The sequence below is a fragment of the Necator americanus genome, chromosome I (assembly GCF_031761385.1).
Source record: "Necator americanus strain Aroian chromosome I, whole genome shotgun sequence".
In the NCBI taxonomy this organism is placed as follows: domain Eukaryota; kingdom Metazoa; phylum Nematoda; class Chromadorea; order Rhabditida; family Ancylostomatidae; genus Necator; species Necator americanus.
The window spans coordinates 11,220,858-11,242,144 of record NC_087371.1 but is presented as its reverse complement, the minus strand read 5'-3'; the positions used below and the strand labels follow the sequence as shown (position 1 = coordinate 11,242,144).

Genomic DNA, 21,287 nt, shown 5'->3' with positions numbered 1-21,287 from the left:
GGAAACAGAAGAAAAACGACATGAAGCACGGTGCAGTTGAGTAAGCAGCTGTGCTCGAAGCGGTGCGGTGGAGTGTAGCTGATGATGATGATCGAGGTGGAACCATCGAGAACTACAGCGATAAGTGCTGCTAGCAAGGGTCCCCTCCTCGCACCGAGTTTCACATGGCTTTGACCGGACTGAAACAAGCATGAAACAGAAACATCAACACAGATCCGCAAGTGCAGGAGCAACCCCTTGAATGGAAGTAGGATACAAAACACGCTGAACGTTTGTGATTTTAATTAATTCATTAAGTCAAAGAAAAATATAGTGGAGTCAAAACGACAGCGTTTTGTAAGAAGTACGAAGCCCACTGAATCCTAACTATTGCGGTCCGCGCCGCTGGTCCGAGCGCAGTCGCTTGCGCAACTGCATGCCGTGCTTCATGCCGTTTTGACCCGGCTATATACGTAGTTACGATTTTTTTTTTGGAGTATTACCATTGCAGTCTTTTCTTTTGAAATTCCACGCAAATAACTTTTTTCCGCTATTAACAACTTGAACTGAGTGCATGTTTTGTATCGAAATCCTTCTGAGTAGGAAGATATAAGAAGTCAGTGTATTCCCTTTTACGCAGGATCAAAATTGTGTTCGTGGGTTGGGTAATATTCAAATTCCGCTTAGTAAACCAGCAAATGGAGTGATAGTCTTGATTGCACCGGTATCTCCTACGATAAAACCTGCTGCGAGATAGAATGCGAGCATTTTCGCCAATCTCTGCACTCCAACTAATGTAACTCAAATGAGCAGCAATAATTCCACAACCTGCACAATTTCATATGCGTTGCGGATTGCCTTGATTGATTTGCGTAACTGGATGCATCGTTGGGAAAAAGGTGCAACCAATGTTGTTTCACATGCCTATGTCCAGATTCCACTAGCGGGAACTTAGAGTGATCACGCTCATATTCGTCTCTCTCGTTTTTGCCATTTTTTAAAGATATTTAAATCACACCCCTACTCAGTGTTCCCTATTCGTGGTGAGATCACAACATCGTCAACCTCGTGCTCCTTGATAGACCGTAAACTAGACAGTGGACTCCGATACTCATTTACAAAGAATACTAACGTTCTCTTCAACGTCAAACAAATCGATCAAATTTCTGGAGAATCATTTATTTGAGTCTGAGACATTTCTAAAAAGAGAGACTTATATGGGACACCAACCGATTCTCATGAACACACCACCTGTCGAGTACAGAATTCAGGAGCATCTAGCACTAAGCTGTTTTTGGAAACATCCGAATGACCGTGGAAATTTCGTCGACACGTCCCAGAGGTTTTGCTCTGTGCGTTGCTTGATACTGGATATGATCTTTGTCAACAGATGAAATAAATAAATAAATAAAACCCGTTTATTAAAAGGAACCGGAAGAGGTCATCAATGCGGTGAGATCAGTACTGTATTCTGATCACACCACAACTGTTCGGATCACGTACTGGGAGTATTTAGATGAATATCGGGAATCAATATTGATTTATTATAATTGTGATTATCTTTCTTCTGACTAAAGAAAGAGCCGAATCGGAAGCCCATTTCATTCTAACTTCTATACTCTGAAAAATTTCTATTCCATACGAAACATTCTTTGATCATAGCATCTTGGTAGATTTCGGTAGTAAGAGCAGACTGATTGGCACCCATCGCTAACCCCGGTCTCGGATGATTTATCCACCTGGATAGGCAGTTTCTGTGAACAAGTGCGGTATTATACACCGCACAAGTACCGGATATATTTATACGAGGAGCGGCCAGGTCTCACCGAGTCGAGAAGTATTTTCCGAGGAAATTTTCTCGATATCATCATAACAGAAGATAAATAATAAATAAATATGAGAAAATAACATTGAGCGATGAGGTTGGAAACACAAGGTGGCGATGGCTTCATACCTCCATCCTATTTGCCCCTCAACGACAAGCATATTTGAGGCGCATCTATAACTCCGATCATGACCGCCTAATCAAATCAATACGGTCACTTATTTGAAAAACGTTGAATTAGTTTGAAAAATTAATATTTTGTGTCGAATATCTTCACCATATCGATCGATAAAAACTATTATAAATGTTTATTACGAAATACAACTTAGATATGTGTATCAATCACAGAATTTACAAGATAGTATACGTTTGAACAGCTCATAAAAATCAATATTCACCAGAAGAGGAAGAAGGAAAGAAACAAAGTTAACAATACAAACAATACATCTGCGTTAACGGCGGAACGGTGCTTTCCCTGTTAAGGATTTGAATTTCGCACCAAGTGAACGTGGAAATTTATAAGTAGACCCACACTATACAGAAACGCTAACCGTAGTCTCAGCTAATTAGGAGAAATATCGTGGATGCAATCGCAAGATCAATCGATAGGTACTAGATCTATAGCGAGTCGACTTGCCGTATCACAATCTTATGGTACGGTTGGCACATCACTGCGATTGGCACGAGGGACACCTGGAACGTAGAAAAAAAGTTGATCGTATCTATAAAAAGCGCAAACATGGATCATGGAGAAGGAAGTGTGGACCAGTTCTCGTGTCGAATATGAAAATATTAGACTAACCTCAGATGGGATTTGTGCCTCACCCTCCGGTGCAGTTAGGAACAACGCGTAATCGCCTTCCGGTTCCTTCCGGTTCATACTTAGCAGAATATCGATCGCCTCGCGACAAGTTGTCTCCTCCGCCAACAATAGGGATTTGTAGTTTGACTGGAAAAAATAACGATCAATTGACGATCACCGTTGAAAAGCTTCATTTTTCTCAATTCTTTTCTTCATTCATTCACTTTTTTCATTTCTTTCTCTTTTTCGCTCCGTTTACGACAACCCATCGCAAATCTCTTGGTTTACGAGAGAAAATCGGCTTTGTACGTAACCTCTGGCCCGGGATTACCCATCGGATCATCGTGAGATAAACTCAAAAAGGGAGCCAGTCCCGCGATTCGATTTTTTTTTTCATAATAGCATTAAAAAAATAGCCTTGTAAACTGACGCAGATTTCAAGAGCAGCGAGTGCTTGGGGAAAACAAGGAAATGAATGTTGAAAAATACGGAAAAGAAGAAGAAGAGCATAAAAAAAGGACTGCGGGAGATTGTTCATTAAGAAAAAGATTGTTTGCCATAGAATAACCTCATTTCGCCATTTCCACCTCAAAACAAATCAATAATGCGAAGGAATAGTGTCTTTGTAAGGGTATTAAGTGGAATGAACAAATTTTGCTTTTGAAAAATAAAAAGTATATGAGTAGTAAAAAGATGGTCAGTTAACTGCAGTTTGTAGGAAAAGCATTAGCCCTGTTTTACACCTTTCTTCTTTTCCTTTTTCTTTTGTTGTGGCGTGTAAAGAAAAAATCAGTGTGTGACAAATAGAAAATAAAACAGATAAGTAAACATAGACAATGTCTCAAAATAAAACCTTCCTTCCAAAACTATTTCCGCTGAAAAGTTAGCGGCGAATGCTGCGTAAATAAAAAAAAAGTTCTTAAGCTATAAAATGGAGAACTGTCAATAATAATAACCGATAAGTATATTATACAAAATAAAATAAAAAATCATCGGGGTAGAGAGGCTACAAATGAATAAAAGCTAATAAAATTTTAAAGGCTAAACTTTTAAAATGACCTTCAAAACCTTTAAAATCTGGAATTCGAATAGAAAACTGGAATATACCAATAAAATATTGGAATTTACGGAACACTGTTTGGAATAATAATGTCAACTGAAAAATCACCTTCATAAATCGGTTAACGTTCCCTTGCTGTCGATATTTCTCATCTTGTTGTACAGCGGGAAAGAAAATTGAAATTTCTTCCGATTAACAAAACTTTAGCGTCGACCGACCCACATAGTGTCCCCGTAAACCCTTAGCCACCTGCTCAGCTCCCGTCCCTATCATGCACACCGAAGTGGGCAGGTTTTCAGCGGAGTTTTTCCATGCTGAAGTGGCGCTCAATGTCGCAAAAGACATACACAAACATACGGCGGAAATGGTCAACGTCTCTACACGGCGCTCCATTCGCACATCGATCATCGACGTTCGCGTCCTTTGATGGCGGCTATTGTGTGCAAAATCTCGTCGAGTTGGCGACGAATGTCGACGTCGTCTTCCGGTCACCTCGACGGCGGTGGTGACTGTTGGCGGCACGGTGTAATGAAAGCTGAACCGTCGCTATCCGCTAGCCCATTAGAATTCGGCCTTTTTATGTGGCCGGCGCCGGAAATCCGCTCGCTTACGAATGTGCCGACAGCTAAGACACCTGCTCCTTCCGTTCGGTGTCTCGACAGTGTAGCGATTAGGGAGATTGGAGACGTACAGATTCCCCAACTATTTGGAATTCTCTGGAGGTTGTACGGATAAGAAAATCTTGTCTCCTTGAACTACTCTATCAACAATGTAACTTCTACAGTAAAGTAGTGAAGCAGGCGAGGAGGATTTTCCTTGAAAACTACCGATCTCCAGAAAACCGCTGCTATGACACTGCTGCAGTGTCGATTCAGATAAGCTCCAGACGAACCCCATCCATGGAAATTTCTGCTCTAATGCCTGCATAAATTTCAGAAAGATCATCCATATACGTCTTGAAAATCACATTTCTACAATCATTCTACGACCATAGACCTCTGATGATTCAAGGAGTAGCGCAGCGTATCGGATTTTGGGCGCTGGTTGTGTACATCGGCAACGTTATTGTCGGGACCTCCTTTTTCGAATTTCTTTCATTTGTTTCTAATAAAAATCTGCTTTTTTTCCTTCAAATCATTCAAGTAGCTATCAGATCTCAGGAGAAAGATGCAGTTCAGAAAAGAGTTGAGATCCTGCCCTTCTTTCAGCTCCTCGATTTCCAAATATTTCTGGCAGTGTCAAGTCGCCTGTCGGATGAAAACAGCTACAAACGGAACTACACCGCAGCCCGTAATCAGATTAGCCAGGATCAATCCGCACTATATCCGACGCCAACACAAGAACCAGCACAACACCCATATCACACCGTTGCAAATCCGTTCTGTTCCTAGTGTTCAACGCAATCGCGTGTTTATTCCTTCAAAAAGCTGCTGGACAATGCACCACTACGTCGTATTACGTCGCGCTGCGTTACGTGATTGACAAGCGCTGACGGTGAAAGGAAAGCGTAGCGTTAGCAGCGCGCAAACGATTCAAAATCATCGTGTTTTCAAGTGAAAAAGAAGATAATTCTGCTAAACTCGTAGGAAACAAAAGTTCACAGACTAGCAGTTGATAAGAATAATTAATTAACAATAGTTTGAGAATAAATTATGAAATTAAGAAGAGTAATTAGGAATAATTAAGAATAAGAATAATTAATCCATTGAAGAATAATTCAGTAATTTTGAGTAAAAGCTAACTAGAGCTAAGCAATACTTGAAGCTGTATAGTCTAATGAGCTCCACACCCCCTGAGAAGAAGGAAATTGGAGAAAGGGCGAGTTCTCTCTCAAATATACAAATATTTGTTTATTAACAAACAAATAGGAGCCGGTAAACGAAATTTGACGTCTTAATAAGAAACTCCGCAAAAAAAGTGCTACTAGTTGGGATAAGAAGACTAGCTGAAGCTGCCACGAAGAAGATCCCCCTACTTTCCCTACCTAGTGATTTTATCGACCGTCATCGGATTTTTTTTCGGACCTAACCACATGAATTCGATGTTCGCGGCGCAACTTTAACCCTTCATATCCATTTGGATCCTCTCCAAAAAAATTCATGGAATCTCCATTATCACGAACAACCGCGGTTAATGCAGCTGGTTCCAATCCATCCACATATTACGATGACGTGAATCGACTCGAATACGAACAAACATGTTCGATAAATCGAAAAAGGCTCCACCACGCCTTTATGAGCTGCAAACAGCCGGCGCACGCGGTCATCGGCGAACTGTAAAACTGATTCCCCTTTAAATAAACGTACATTGATACGCTACGCTTGTCCAGTGATTTCGCCCCTTCGAAAACGTGTCGATTAATCGTCGCCGCTATTTGTTCCCTCCAGAGGAATGCGATATGATCCTCTCGCATCTCTTCCCACTTTGAAATATGATCTGTATGCTGGTCAATCGCCGTTCCGCTTAAATCTACTACAGTATAGTTGATTAATTAAAGGACTACCACCTTATCCTTTAATGATGCGCGAATTTAAAAATGCAGGTGGAGTAGCCGTCCATTCACGATATTTTACAATGAAAGGCGGGGATGGGGTAGAGCGAGATGGGACCTTTAGAGAACAGTAATGCACTCATAGAGGTCAACAGCCAATGGAAGGTCTTCAGCACCGTCCCCCTTTTCCCACCCTAAGACTTCATTCATTGCATACGCAAATGTACATACAAATGTGTATGCACATATGTAAATCGCAGTATTATTGACATAAAATGCAGTTGGATTTTACAAAAGAAGAAAAAGGAACTTTCCCAGAAATTTCTCACGAGCTCTTCGGTACAACCGCAGCATCGTAGCAATAGACCTGAGATGTAGCTATCAGAAGAATTCAAACATTACTTCAGAGGTCATTTGAGATGTTCTGTTATCTCTCCTTTTTCAATTTCCCGATATTTCTCTCTCGTTCAGTGGTCAAATAAGGTTCTATGGATGAAGACTCCAACAGGATGGGTTATTACTCAAAATTTATTTATTTTCTAAGGGTTCTGCCTCAAAAATGCTTACCTGAGGTGAAATATTGTGATCATGTACTCGGACGAGCGTCCCTTCTGACATCATGTGAAGCATAAACCGTGACATGTTCGCCGGATGGCACCTGACAAGGACCGGAGTTTGTGACGAGGAAGTCGCCGCAGTTCCTCCTACTCTCCCACCGCCCTCACTTCCGTTCACTCACCTTTGTAGTTCAAGCGGTCGCGCTGCGTGGTCTAACCTCAAAATTGTTCGTACCGCTTTACCGTTGGCCTTGGTGGTGACCTAAACGCACCGATCTTTGGTCGCTTCCTCATCACACTCACTTCACCTATAAAACCTTACCTCCATCCACAATTCAAACAAATTAGTGTCCCGACAGGAAATCTTGAATTTGCTGAGTACGGTATCAATCACGGAACGTACGGTACATTGTGTAGAAACGCGAATCGTCTTGTAGTCAGTACACGCTTTCACATTACTCGTATAAACTCGTAGCGTGCCCTGAAATTCAGGGTCAACGAGTTGTCACGGTTCATTTGAATAATGCGATATTCTTATGAAGACGGAGTAAGTTGACCTCGAGGCCGAGTAGTTGTCATCTTCACCACATCTACCGTAAGCCGAAAATCCATACTTACCCAGTCACCGTCTGAATTAGCACTGTCCACCGAGTTCAGTGATGCTAACGAGTTACTTCGGCTGGTTAGCGTTGTGTCGTGAGTGGACGATGATGGACTACCGTATGCGGATGGTCGATTGCTTGTTCTCACTTGGTACTTCAACATTTCCTGAAGAAATGATTCGCATTAATTTCAAAGGAGAATGGGAATCGTTGCAGAAGAAAAAAAACGACGTCCGAGTTAACGTTAAAGCGATGGGAAAGAAAAAAAAATGTTGCGAAATTAGCGAAGCAGTGATTTTATGGGGAAAAAATTCTGGGGACAGTCATCGTGACGAATTCATTTCTCATTTCACTGACGTCAACAGCATGAAGGCGGAATATTCACGACGGCTAATTCTTAGAATAGCAACTAATTGTAATTCGTTGCCAGAAAAGCATGAAAACGAAGGGAGTTTTTAAAAAAAACGCTAGAAAGAATAGACGAACAAGAATCAGCAAGAAAAAAAACACCGAGAAAATTAGGGACGTAATAGAAGGACAACTCAGCCTCTTTTCTGACCTTTTTCGACACCGCAGACTTTGAATGTGAAAAAATCCGAACAAACTAAGAGAAAACATCCGAAATACACGAGTAAAAAACACTTGAAATTTTAGAAAAAGGGATCAATAAGACCAACAATTGGACAGAGCATGGAAGAACGATTTTATTTAGTTAATGAATAATGAATGATACGGAAGGCAAAAATATAAATATCGGAAAATTAGAAGGAAATCTGAGAAAACGAAAAGGTGGTGAGTTGAGAACTAAAATGCGCTGCGTTGAAACGTCTCTGTTGTTGTCCGAAACTTCAAAACAACAGTCATATTCAGAAATCACTTGATGTTCCCTGAGTTGAGATTTGTTCCCCAGGAAAAAAAATACTGATGCAAATTCCAACAACTCAACAAAGTTCACAGAGGATTGGAAAGAAAAGATGTAAACTAAAATGATGCTACGAATTTTTATTTGGAAAAATGTATCAGAAGAAAGACTGACACAAAAGACCACAGAGTGAAGAAATGCATGATATTTAATTTTTTTAGGAAATTTTCTTGATGTCGAATTTACGGGTAACTCTACTGGAATTCCAAAAATTCTAGTATAAAATCCAAAACTCAAAGAAGAAATTTTAAGATAAAATAAAGCTTCCAACGCATATAAAATTAGATTATCTAGTTAACATGTACATATTAACTATTTATTCCAACATATTTACACATTTACTTTATTTAACATGTTTACATATTTACATTATTTACCTTGATTACCTTGACACACGTTGATCTTCGAAGCTGGGTCGAGCGGGTGCCAGTAATTCTTCCATTTACATTATTTACACTTAATTCTTGTGAACATATACATACATATAGAATAGTTAACTAAATTAGCAGAATAAATAATAGAATAGAAAACTTCCAAGAATTCTCAACTAATGGAAAAAAAATCCCAGATTTCCAACGTAAATAAAGGTGAATCTTGTGGAAACCAGATGTGAAATCGGGCGAAAAAAGAGATCAAGTTCACTTCCACGTCCTTGTCTTCACGGTGCAGATGGCCGAAAAACTCATTGCACGCAATGGACCGCACGCAACGCACGCGCTGTTAGCCGTATAAACCAGATTCGGGCCGCACGAACTGTGAAAGTGATCTACGGATGCAGATCACTTGGACAACACGTAAGTGAATCGCACACACAAGTACACATATAGACATACATGTACCGTATTCGTTTCGTTTCAAACTCAGCGCACTTCTCCGGGAAACCGGATCGTATTTAACTCGTAGAAAACTTGTACAAAGGCATTTCTCTTTCTGGGAAAACCATACCATTTGACAGGGAAAAAAACGGAAAACGAATACGACAAGCTTCTCGTTGAGCAACGATTACACGTTGCGTACGTTTTCATCGGAACCCGTAACCGTTCTGGAACATTGGAACGAGGTTGTAACAGGGAGAAATGTGTGACGAATGGCGCTCATTACGTTACGCGAGTTCTGTTGGCGAAAGGTTTAAATTTATGACTTCACTTAAGGAGAAATAAAAGCATTTAATGGTATGCGGCATCAAACAAACCGCAAGTCACGCTTGCACCTGACATTTTCCCGGGGGAAAAAAATGTAGCGTTCTCTACGATGATTAACGACCACCAATGATGTCAATGCAATTTCACTCACTGGGAAAAAAAGCGAACATCACTGAATTCCAAGCACACCCACACTCTTACAATATATGCTTGAAAGAGAAAAATTAGTCATAAAATACGAAATATTAATAAGTAACAACAAAAAATAAGAATAAAACTAAGGAAATGTCCATGTTGGCCTTGAAATGCATATAAAAAGCAACCTCATCTACATAGGACGACAGTGATATGAGGTCCACCACCAATTGTCCAACGCCTTTCTTTTTTCATCGAAAAATCGAGAAAAAAAAATTGAGAAACAGATCTTAGGAAGGAGAGAATCCTGTAAATGATATCGCTGAAATCATGGACATGAAATCGGTAGGATTATAGAGAAAGAGAATTTCTAGAGATATTTCCTGAAACAAAAATAAGGAAATTGGAAAAAAAACCTAACGAAGACGAAAAAAGACAATAAAGAGTGTTTATTTACTGGGATTTTTCCGAGAAAAAAAATTGACAAACTCCTAGAATCGTAGGGAAAACTAATCAAAATGTCCAGTAAGTCCAATAGGACACTTAAAAAAAAACGAAATAAGTTGGGATTTATATTTAAAAAAAAAGTCAAAAGTTCCCGTTCAAGATTTTTCCAATTCAAAAAATTCGCCATAACAACACAGTAAACAGCAGTAACAGGTGAAATACTAAAACTGTAACAGCGTAGCATCGTTCAAGTAATTAGAACACAAACTAACCATGCAATAAGGAACACCTCCGTTGCTGACACTTGTCAATAACTAGTAATTACATAATTGTTTTGGGCGAAAAACGCGGAACGAGCTGTCACTTCTTCTGAACGTCAAAAGAACATACAAATGTACATATATCAATGCAATGCTGAGGTGATTAGAAAAAGAGAAAAACTTATTTTTTAGACTTATTTCTGTTAGTGTGGATAAGAAACATCCGGGAACACAGTGCTTAGTAATAGTTTGTGGCAAAAAACAGATAAAATTCTTGGAACAATCTGGAAGAAAAGAGCAGGACTGGAATAATACGCGGAGAACGTTAGAATTTCTTAAAGGCTTGGAAAAAAAAATGCTGGTTACGTATCCTACACTCACCTCATCACAATATGGGGCCAGCAACAATCCATGTAAGACACACTGACCACGCCCACCTCATGACAGTACCCTGTTGAAAGGATCACTTCGAGACTGTGTAAACAAACCGAGTCGACGAATCTAATGTCGCTCTGACAGCTACTAAACTCGAACCCCCGTCCGCACCGCGGGGGTCAACTCGCCGAAAGACCAGCACTATGCCGGGAGCATTGAGTTCGCCATGGGGAAGTGGTTCGGGAGACGAGTACCCACTTAGGCCTGGATCTTAAGGGAGTTAAGCGTAATCTCCCCCCAGGATAAGGTCATAATAGGATTAAGATCACTTTGGTTGCCGAAAAGAACGGAAATCGGGAAGTTGCAAAGAGGAACAACGACAAAGAGGAAGACGGATCCCAGGAAAGGAGAGAAAAGAAAGGAATTAGAATGACGCCATCCCATTATGCAAAATTCCAACTTACAGAGAAATTCTACAGAAACGAAGAATTTCCTATGAGAATCTAATGGAATGTTGAAATTCCCAACGAATTGGCCCAAATTTAGCGAACCCAAACATTTCTGCACTTTTGTGCACTTTTCCGTAAATCTTCACAGGTAATTTACATTTGTCGAAGAGAAGGAGGTCATCAGGAGCGCCGCCGTACTCGGGGTTACAGGTAGGCCTTGAGTGAGCTACTGGACTAACTTCGAGCAAAAAAAAAAACAAAAAAAAATTAACGGAATTCTTTCCTTGATAAAGAAATCCACGAAAAGTATCTACATTCCATCTACTACTTGATTGGGTAAGCTTCTCATTCTGGGAAAAAAAACTCCAAAACTTCTGAAATCAGGGCCAATTTTTCGTTTTACTTAAAGAATTGCATAATAAAATCAGAAAATTCAACGCCTCACTGTTTTCGAGTGGAGAAACGAAGAAAAAGAAATAACAGGTGAAAAATAGTGGAGAGAAGCCAATTGCAACCATGGCTACCTCTGAAATCTCAGAAATTATCACATCTGTTTAGAAAAACGCAGCCTTCAAAAATGTTTTATGCAAAAAGAGAGCGTCTATCATGGTACAAACTTAGTGTTTACTATTGTTTCAACTATAGTGAAGGGAAAAACGCGAAGTTCACAAAAAATAAAAATCTGGATGGTGAAAAAATGGAAAATCTTCAGTCTTAGAAATCTCATAGACTTTTCAAGGTCTAAAAGACTCAAGTAGCTACAGTGGAGAGAACTGAAAAAAAAAGAACGAAACGACAAAATAAGTTAGGACGAGAAACACAGTATGTTCTATTCAATTTTTTTTACTCGAATTTTTATTTACTTAAACTTGAAACCGGCAGAAACTTCTCATCGCTGATAAGCTTATAAGCATCAAAATAGCGTTGGAATTCCTCTCTGAGACCAAATCGAGTACCACAAGAAAAAAAAGTGTACAATCAATTTCAAGAAGATTTGATAACGTAGAAGGCGGTAAACATCATATAAATAAAGCTTCTGAAAAAAAAAACGATACCGCCTGTTTGGTGAAAAAAATTCAAACTCTCCTAAACAAAAAATAGGTCTTTACTCAATCTCTATTTGTTTTTTTTAAAACTGAAAACACCAAACCGAAGTTAATAAGGCCTGAAATAATAATACGGCCACATAACCGGGAGAGAGCAAACGATGCGGTGATGACCTTGTCGGGTAGCAGCACGACGTGGGTGGGACGGGGGCGGGACGGCGAGGCGCTGTAGTCATGGCGGGGAAAAGATAAATAACCCAATTATTAGTAGTGAAAGACATAGAAAACTACCCGCCCGAGCGTTCATTGCACCTGCTTGCTGTTATTTTACGATTTTTGCAAATATATGTCCGATATTTCGCAAGTGTTATCCTCTGTGGCAAAAAGGACAAGCAGAATTCATTAGATATTCTGCTACGCAAATGGTACGCTTCAAATTACGCCATACGCTTCAAATTGTACAAGGAATACATGAAACTGAGAATTAAAATCAGAACAATACATTATTTATGACATTACATACATCATTATGAGGATCTGTATTCGGAACAATCGAGAAAGCAGCAAAAAACTGCCGTAATCGACTCATGTGTAGCGATGGACGAATGGCTTCAGTGAGGATCACTTTTTTTCTCTTTCTTTTTTTGCCCTCCTTTCTGCTTTTTCCTTTTTTTAGTTTTCGAATAAAAATGAAAGAAAACTCGAATACCAGTTATAAAACAAAATAACGAGATGCCACAATTGTAGAGAAGATATCCATGCCAGAAAATTACAAAACTTCTCCGAAAACCTCAAGACTAGCAGCAACTCCTTCGAAATACAGGAGAAGCTTATCCAATAGTTTTATACAGAAATCTGTAACTGTAAAACTTTTCTTAGAGAAAAAAGTTCCATCAATCTAACACCAATGAGAGGATTTAAAATTAGGGTTTGTGGAAATGGAACATTCTTATAAAAACGAACATTTCGTTAAATGTTCTTACTACGCTAATGCTGGTTTTATTAACGTTTTATTACTTTTTTCTTCTCCTATTTTATTCAAATATAAGTAAATATATAACATTTAATTAGACATTAGTTAATTATCGTTTACTATTATGCTAAAAGTTACAAAAATACATTCTGAAGACAGGAAAGTTGATATTCTCCTTTCTTCTGCTTTCTCATAAAGGGAACCACATAACAATTGTCTTAAAAAGAATCGTCACTTTTTTACCAAATATTTTCGATCGGAAACCTGATATTCTAAGGTGATTGAATTTTACTAATATTTTATATAAGTCCCATTAATTATTTGCTCATTCTTTAGTTAGTATTCCTTTGATGCGGCAGAATTGACCATGAAACCGTGAGAAAAAAGAGAAACAAGAAATTGTTTCAGAATGCAGTGAATGAATCATCAAGAAAAATAGGATATGGGCAAACCGATTAGGATTAAAATGCTAGTTTAAATCTGTCTGAAATTTCACGGTCACCACCTGAAACGACTACAAGTTTAAAAGTTAGAATTATTTTATAAATATCCAAGTATAATACGGAATATTTCGATAAAAATAGAAACATTTTGCGAGACATTCATTTCGTACAAATTTGATGTTTATTTTTACATGTGTGAACATGTGTGATATCTTAATTGTTATGCGCTGGAAGATGGAGAAGCATAGAGCTGTAAAACGAAGAAAAACCGCCATTATCACTAGCTCCATGTGTGAGTCCGACAGCACATAGCCTGTATACGGTAGCTCCTATTTCTCTGCACTTTCGTAGTACTTTCGCTGTTTTGTTCCTCCGAAGTAATGAAGAGGTGCGCCGAGTGCGAGTAACCTCCGAGTCCTTGTAGTTCGTGGTCATCGAACGATTTTTCGACTAACTCGCTTCAATTACTGTCCATTAATTCTCCTCTGCATCGCTTTGGCGAAATGTCCCGCGTCCGGCGCGGGTGCATCCACGTAAAAACTCGTCATTTGCTTTGTTCGAAGGTTGTTGATGAAAAATTAGCCTGTACTCGACAAGAAGAAGAGCCTTAGTTGACGAAAAATGAGTTCACAGGTTGAGAAAAGCGTTTGAACGTCCACCGAAAGGAAAACATCTGCTGCTGTTTTCAGATTTTTTTTACAGACAACTAAAAAATAGCAGCAGCGCAAGAGTCATTTTGTTACAAAAATCAGGCGGCAGGCACCGACGAGTGAGGAAGCTTTTGTGCATCCAGACTAACTTGTCATACTGCCAGAAACTTCTGTAATTCTGGAAAAGTCAGTGATGTTATGTTTTTATTATCCATTTACGTTGAAAGAATTCCACGCATGATTCCAAAATTTAACCAAACTAGTAATTAATCGAACAAAAGATTCAATGGGTAAAAATGGAAGAAAGAAAAATGGGAAGGGGTCATAAATAAATATAAGTATTGCTATTTTAAACAACATTACATGATGCATAATTATGAACACCTGCTGTTTTTGATAGCGCAACTAAGCAAATGCAGGTTGCAATATTTCCAGAAATAGATCAACAAAGATCAAAAGGGCAACCTCGGATTGTGTAAGCAACTGTTTACACAGCCGGAGGTTCCCTCTTTTACAAACCCATCTATTTCCATCTACACACCCTCAAGCTGAATCAACACAGTGAAGAGAACCTGCAATGCAACCTTTCACCATCTACCAGAACGAAAAAAAGGAGCCAGAAAAAAAACCCCGCCTAAAATGGAATGAAGGTGAACGTACCTAATGAAATTCCTAAGCGGAACAAACTATGTACACATGGAATGATCGCCAAACAAAGTTTCCAGTGAGTCATACGCGATGTGAGTAACCGGTGCCCGGATTGTGTTAGTTCAAAGTTTTTTTTTCGTTTCGCGAGAACAATCGACGAAAGTAGTTCACAAGTTCTTGGCACATTTCCACCACGTTTAGTCATCGACGACGGTCCAACTAATATAGTTTGACCTAGAAATTGTTTGAAACTTGTGCAATTTTCTAAAGGGAACTACCTTTGGGACATGGATCTCTGAAAGTTAAAGTTCGACATGTATTTATTTTCTTAATTGCTACCCGTGAATGTAAAAATTCCGATTTTTCATTCCAGAACTATGACAAATTGTATGACATAACATATATGTTATACCAAAACAGTGATGAAGCTGTTATACAATAATGTTGTGTTACGTGAATGTTACGTCAATATTGTAGTTCTGGAAAAAAAAACATAACACAAGGAAAATGAGCGTCAGTGACGGAAAAAAGCGATCGGGAGAAGTTTTGCCTACCCCACACCTACGTAGCAGATGATATTAGAGACGTAGTTTGAAACTACATCTATAGCAAAAACCCGGAACACTTATAAATCCCAGCGAAAAGCTCTCATTGGTTCTCATTATTCGTTACATGATTCTACTTTGTCAATCCTACAAAAGTGTAAAAAGTTGCCTCGTTTGATGAATTGAAGCCATGAGTACTTCTCAGATCCACTGTTGCTTGGATTTCCACGAAATATTTCCCATTTTGATCGTCATCCATCAAAACATGGGCGCGAACCTACTGGAAAAAAGAAAAAGAGACCAGAAACTGGAATTGAGTCGTTTTTAATCCTCGATTTTTCACTTTGTTTCAATACTTTTCAAAAATATATTTGTCTAAATTGGAACCACGCTCAATATTTTCATGGTTCTCGAAAGTGCTATCCCATTTCTCTTCGTTTTTTTTTTCTTGTCGCGCGCTAAAAACACTACAGGAGAAAGACATCTCCTTCTTGATGTTTACAATTAAGAAACAAGGTAGCACGGTGAACTCGTCCTCGTCTCTCAGAACTGGTGCACTTGATCCCACTTCGGGTATCATTCAGATCTTCCCGATACTTATTGAGGAGTCTGTTTTGGTGGTTTTGGTACATAGAAGGACATCAGTTGAAATCTGAAAGAGAAGGAAAGTGGTTATGTAAACAGTACATTTCTGGATATATGCACACCATATTTATGAATAAACAAATAAACAAACATAAAGTTACTAATGGAATTATCTAAGAAGATGTACCACATGCATTGATTTAACGACGGTGATGCTGCAAATTAGAAATATGAAAAATAATAGAAGAAATAAATAAGAAATAATAGAGAAAGGATGGGATCTTAGGGTGGATCTGGAATATCACGTCGGGTTGCCGAATTGATGGCAAAGTACGTAATGAAACGTGGCCAATCCACCTCCACCGCTGTTCGACTAATTTTCAACGATTTGGGAGCATTAACAGCAACCTACGGTGCACTCCACTAACGATTTGATGCCGCGATTTCGATCTGCAGCGTCCACGGGAACATCGTGCACCAACACCTGGGTGAAATATGGAAAACAGTTACCGTATATCGGTGAGCTTATGATAAATATTCATCAATTCATCAATGTAGCGGAATGGTAAGAGGTTCCGCAGCGGCAGCAGAAAGGTCGATGATCTGACGCGGCTAACTGCTTCTGGCCAACCACCAATTTCTTCCTCCATGATTCCAGGAGAAATTCGCACTGGACTTGTATGAATGAAATAGAATACTGATTTGATAGATCCGCTCACCTTTTCCTCTCCCCATCCCCTGTCTTCCGCTCCCTTTTAGTGCATAGGATGGGGCACCTGTCCCCCTCTACCTTCCTTACCCTCCTAAAAAAGCCGTTGTATAGCCAGACACTCCTTCATTAAACCCCGAATAATTGTGAATTTAAGCCGAACACGTTGGCGTTTCCTAAAAGGACCTAATCAACGCTAAACACTTCATTTATTTACTCACTCTCCTAAACTCGTCTCAAAAGAACGAGAGCACAGCCAAGTCGTCCACGAAAAGCGAACCCATTCCGCTAATGCTACGATCGCTGATGAGTGGCAGATATTCGAAGAAGAAAAAAACTGGTCCACCGTTCACTACCATATGGAAGGAATAAATCTTTCGTAGAAAAAACAACACGAAAAAAAATCGGAATGTAAAAGTTTCGCCGCCAAAAACGTCTGGCGAGTACGACGACGGGCGATGACAGTCGAATAGATGATGAATCGGAACGCATAAATCACTTGGCGCCTGTTCGTTCAAATGAAATCTGTTCCTTACGGGGATGGATGGATGCGTGGGTGGCGGCACGTCCGACATCACATCTGTAGATCGGATCACAAAGAGTTTCGCCGCTCTTTCTATGCAAACTGACCAGCTGAATAGTTTTATGTACTTCATTCTTAGTCAGACGTTCTTTGCCTTCGTTGCTCTACGTTAGTTATGGGCAGAAGTTGCACTTTTGCGTACGATTTGTGTACTTTTTGCATACGGTGCGAGGTGGGGAACCTCGTCTGACCGCGCATGCAAATAGAGGCGAAAAGCCAACGGTGAACGAGAAAAGTGAGCTGAACTAACTTTTAGCCTAATTCTGTCCTCTTCGCTTTCAATACTAGGAAATGAAAGATAGGTTAGTGCGTAAGTACAGGGTAAAAAATACATAAAAAGGGTAATACGTCCAGGGGGAGAGGGGATTGGTCAAAAACTCACTTCTTTAACCATTCCCCTCCACCTCCCTCCATCACGGGAAAGAAAAGAGTACAAAAACAGCAGCTCTCCCCATCGCTTCACTGTCTACGGTTAATCAGTAGGTGGAACCAAAGCAACGATCGTAAATCTGGTCAGTTATGATCTATTTGATCATCAATTAAGGGAACACTTTGAAATTGATCAATGAAAAGAGTAGAGGAGAAGAAAATAAGAAATTCTGCATTTCTTCGCAGCAACGTACGATTTTCTAGAACTGATCCCTAAAATTTCCGAGGAAATAAGTAGGACACATTGAAAATTCGATGTACAAATTAGAGTTAAATGCTAAAATAATCTCATCAATGGGAGATTTGGTGGAATGTGGCTCCATAGAAAAAAATGACCTTCTATCTACTATTTTCAAATTTCTTCGCAAATATTGACACTTACGAGTAATCAATCATTTGATGGATTCACTGAATGAAAAGTTTCTGCTGCAGCTGTCAACTTCATTCATCGTTGAAATTAATTTCAAGTACGTATTCAGGAAGCAAAAGATACTTTTTGTTGATTATACTTAAAGAGTACAAAACCACATTTTGCAAAAATGAGAGAGTACGATTCGATGCAGAGCGAGAATTGAAATGATGGCGTTTCAATGGTGGGAAAGCATTAAAGAAAAAACTAAACTTTAGAAATTGCTAGAACTCATTGTGGCCCTATCAATATCGTAGAGTCAGCGACTGTTTGAAAAAAAAAAACCGTAAGTGAATGAAAAAATCGGATTCTGGACAACCTCCCAGGATTCTCTAAAGGTTTCGGAGAGTTTTGCAACATTGAGGAGCCTGAGACTGAAGAGCAGAATCTGCCTGTCGAGAAAAAAAACTGTCATAGAAAATTCGCATATTTCAACGATCACCTCATGGATTTCAAATCTCTTCACCTCTGTTCGAAATTAACTGCTGTAGCGAACAGCCACTCCAGCCTCCATGCGCCCACGAGGCTGGAAAATGATACTTGAAACTGAGCGATACTCTGGAAAATACCCTGCGAATGAAATCGATAGTAATTCAGTCGATGAACACCTAATAACGTCAATGGAACCGGCCATGACCAGGATGACAAACGACCGGAAAAACTCGTTCAAATTACCAGCACGTGCGTCGTCAACACCTAATCGCTACTATCACTAGAGAGGAGTTCACAAACGCACATTAGGAGCAGAACTGAAAGTATACACATCAAGGCGATGAACAAGCGGAATACTAAAGAAGATAGTCGGTGCATCCGAGGGGCGGGCGGGAGCTAAGCGCGAAATTTCGGTGGGGCGGGGCGCGGCAAACATTTGCTGACATTTTCTTGACATTTGGCAAATGAAATCGGTGGGAAACGTGTTGCGAACAGCAGCTTAGCGGATGCTGCTCAGCTGATGACGACGACGTCACGAATGCGATCCAGTAATTTCGAGAAATGAAGCGAGTGAACGGCCAGTGTCACTGGCTGGTCAACACTATAGGGACGGCGCCCGGAGGCATCCCATCCCTGTCGAGGTGTTACTTATGTGAACCTCACCAATTACCACTGTGTTCTACAGTCACCAAAGGTGATTTTTCGCGGTGTTATAGTCAACGAGGTGTTGGATTTACAACATCGCTCGCCTAGGTTAGGCTCACATACAAAACCCTAATTCTGAATAGACAAATTATTTCTAGAAGGAATATTATTGGAAATAACAGCAAAAAAGAACTAAGAGAAAAAGAACGAAAAGTAAATAAATAAACAAAAAGTGTGAAGGAACAAAATAACGCTCAGCGCTAAATTCTTTTCCGTAAAATTTTCGAAGTACAGTCTACAGATGCAAAATAACAGGAATTCTGCTATCAGGGAGGGTCCGCAATTGCAGAACTTCTCAAATTCGCATGATTTTCTGGAAAATCGACAAAGGATCTCGCTGAGATCAGAAGCTGATCAATCAATGACACGCTCCTTAACACATCTCTCCCTCGTCTTTCCAGTGTTTCTCTCAGTTTTTTCTTTTTCTTTTTTGAACAATCAGCAAAAATGTGGTACATCGTTCCACAGGACCATATATTTCCAAGCAATGTGTCAGTGTTAGCTGGCCACAGATTGTACTGTATAATTGTGTGTGTGTATACTGCATGTATTTGTATTTGTTTGTGAATAGTGTGAAAAGTATGCATAGCCTTTCATAACTTCCTAAACGATCTGACCGTACTGTTATTTTCCAGAGATTTCACTGTAGATTCCTGATCTACAGTGGAATTTTGCCGCATTGCTACAACGCATTCGCTTCGATTCCGATTTTTCCCACGTGCTTACGGCTTTCATTCGCTTAGTTTATATGCGTTGCTTTTAAGCAAATTATGTTCGAAAGAAGATTTGATGCGTGCTATCTCGCTAAACGACAAACAAAGTGTAAATTTCATGTGGGAAAGCCTTGAAAATTGAGAACGTGCACATAAATCTAAACATTACACAGCGAAAACTATCCCGGAGTGCAGGTTCTCAAATTTCACCATGAGGTCAAAATATGCTGAGTCATGTTGGCTGCAAAAAAAAATGCTCGTCCAGGAAAATTGTTTCTAGTAAAACATTTCTATAAATTTGGCGAGCAAATTGCATTTTAATAAATTTGAAGGTAAAAATCATACCTAGAAATTGGAACTGTGAAACAATTAAGTTCTTGATCATGGATTATTTCCACAAATTTGGAAGAATAATCATCGACCTTCACCAGAATACAACTAAAAACACCCAACCTGACCAACACTAGAGATTCTACCTATTCTGGTATGATCCATTCTGTAGAATTAGGAAACTCTTCGAACGATTCGGATGTGAAGATGTCGTGTTTTGTTCCAAAATTGTTTCTGAAGTACTTCTGAAAAAATAAAACACCCTAGATTCAGAAAAAGATAAAAAAATAAATCTAAACAAAAACAACTGTTACTCGTTGAAGTTAAGTTTTGCTTCATCGTCTCCTTTGAGGAAAAACACTTCTTGCTTAGTGGTTAGGGAAATTTCAAGAACTACCCACTCCAATTTTCAATTGTCCGAATTTCGATTGCATCAGTTCTGCAAATTGATCCGACTGATTTCTTGATAGTGTTCTTTGTCCATAAAAACGTATTCCAATCGTTCACTGATAAACCCTATTGACAACAAAAACACAGTGTGCTAATAGAGTGCGAAAATCGTCACCTAATCAGTGTAATCGCAAATTTAAACATATCCTGAAACAATAATAACAGGCAGTAAATCAGTGTTCACACCTCTGGCATGAGAAACATTTAATTTGACCTCAAGCAAAAAAAAATCGCAGATCAGATTGTTAGAGGGACCCAGAAACAGAAACATGTAGAGAAGGTGAGAAAGCTGTTAACATCTGTTTATTTCATAACATCTGCTTATTTTCATTACTGTAAAAAATATAAGAAAATTGAGAACTAAAAAAAATAAATCGAAAGAAGTTTCTTTCGAAAAAGCTTAAAACTAAATGGAACATTAACTGAAATTAAACCATAAGTTGAATTAAACAATCCTCACCAATTTTGTTACAAGTGCTAAATCCAAACAAATCGAACAACAAGACATTTATACGTGAACAAAGAAAATTGAAGAAAAGTCATTCCAACCATTTTAAAATGATTTTGTTCGAAATTCTATTTTTGTACCAT

General features: G+C 39.2%; 1 protein-coding gene across 3 annotated transcripts; it reads right to left on the bottom strand.

Annotated features, from left to right (window-relative positions):
* Positions 1-2,422: 2,422 nt before the first annotated feature.
* RB195_005151 (uncharacterized protein) lies at positions 2,423-10,237 on the bottom strand (the record flags this gene model as incomplete). 3 transcript variants are annotated; one of them, XM_064177477.1, is made up of 9 exons in its annotated part: positions 2,423-2,497; positions 2,607-2,753; positions 6,725-6,815; positions 6,897-6,976; positions 7,037-7,195; positions 7,333-7,482; positions 8,616-8,694; positions 9,743-9,822; positions 10,235-10,237. In XM_064177477.1, the coding sequence occupies 9 exons, from the start codon at positions 10,235-10,237 to the stop codon at positions 2,423-2,425; spliced, it is 864 nt and encodes a 287-aa protein (XP_064034600.1). The 3 variants fall into 3 exon arrangements, with proteins under 3 accessions (XP_064034600.1, XP_064034601.1, XP_064034602.1); XM_064177476.1 differs by having other exon boundaries at positions 8,625-8,694; XM_064177475.1 differs by lacking the exons at positions 8,616-8,694; positions 9,743-9,822; positions 10,235-10,237 and having other exon boundaries at positions 7,333-7,479.
* Between the last annotated feature and the right edge of the window lie 11,050 nt (positions 10,238-21,287).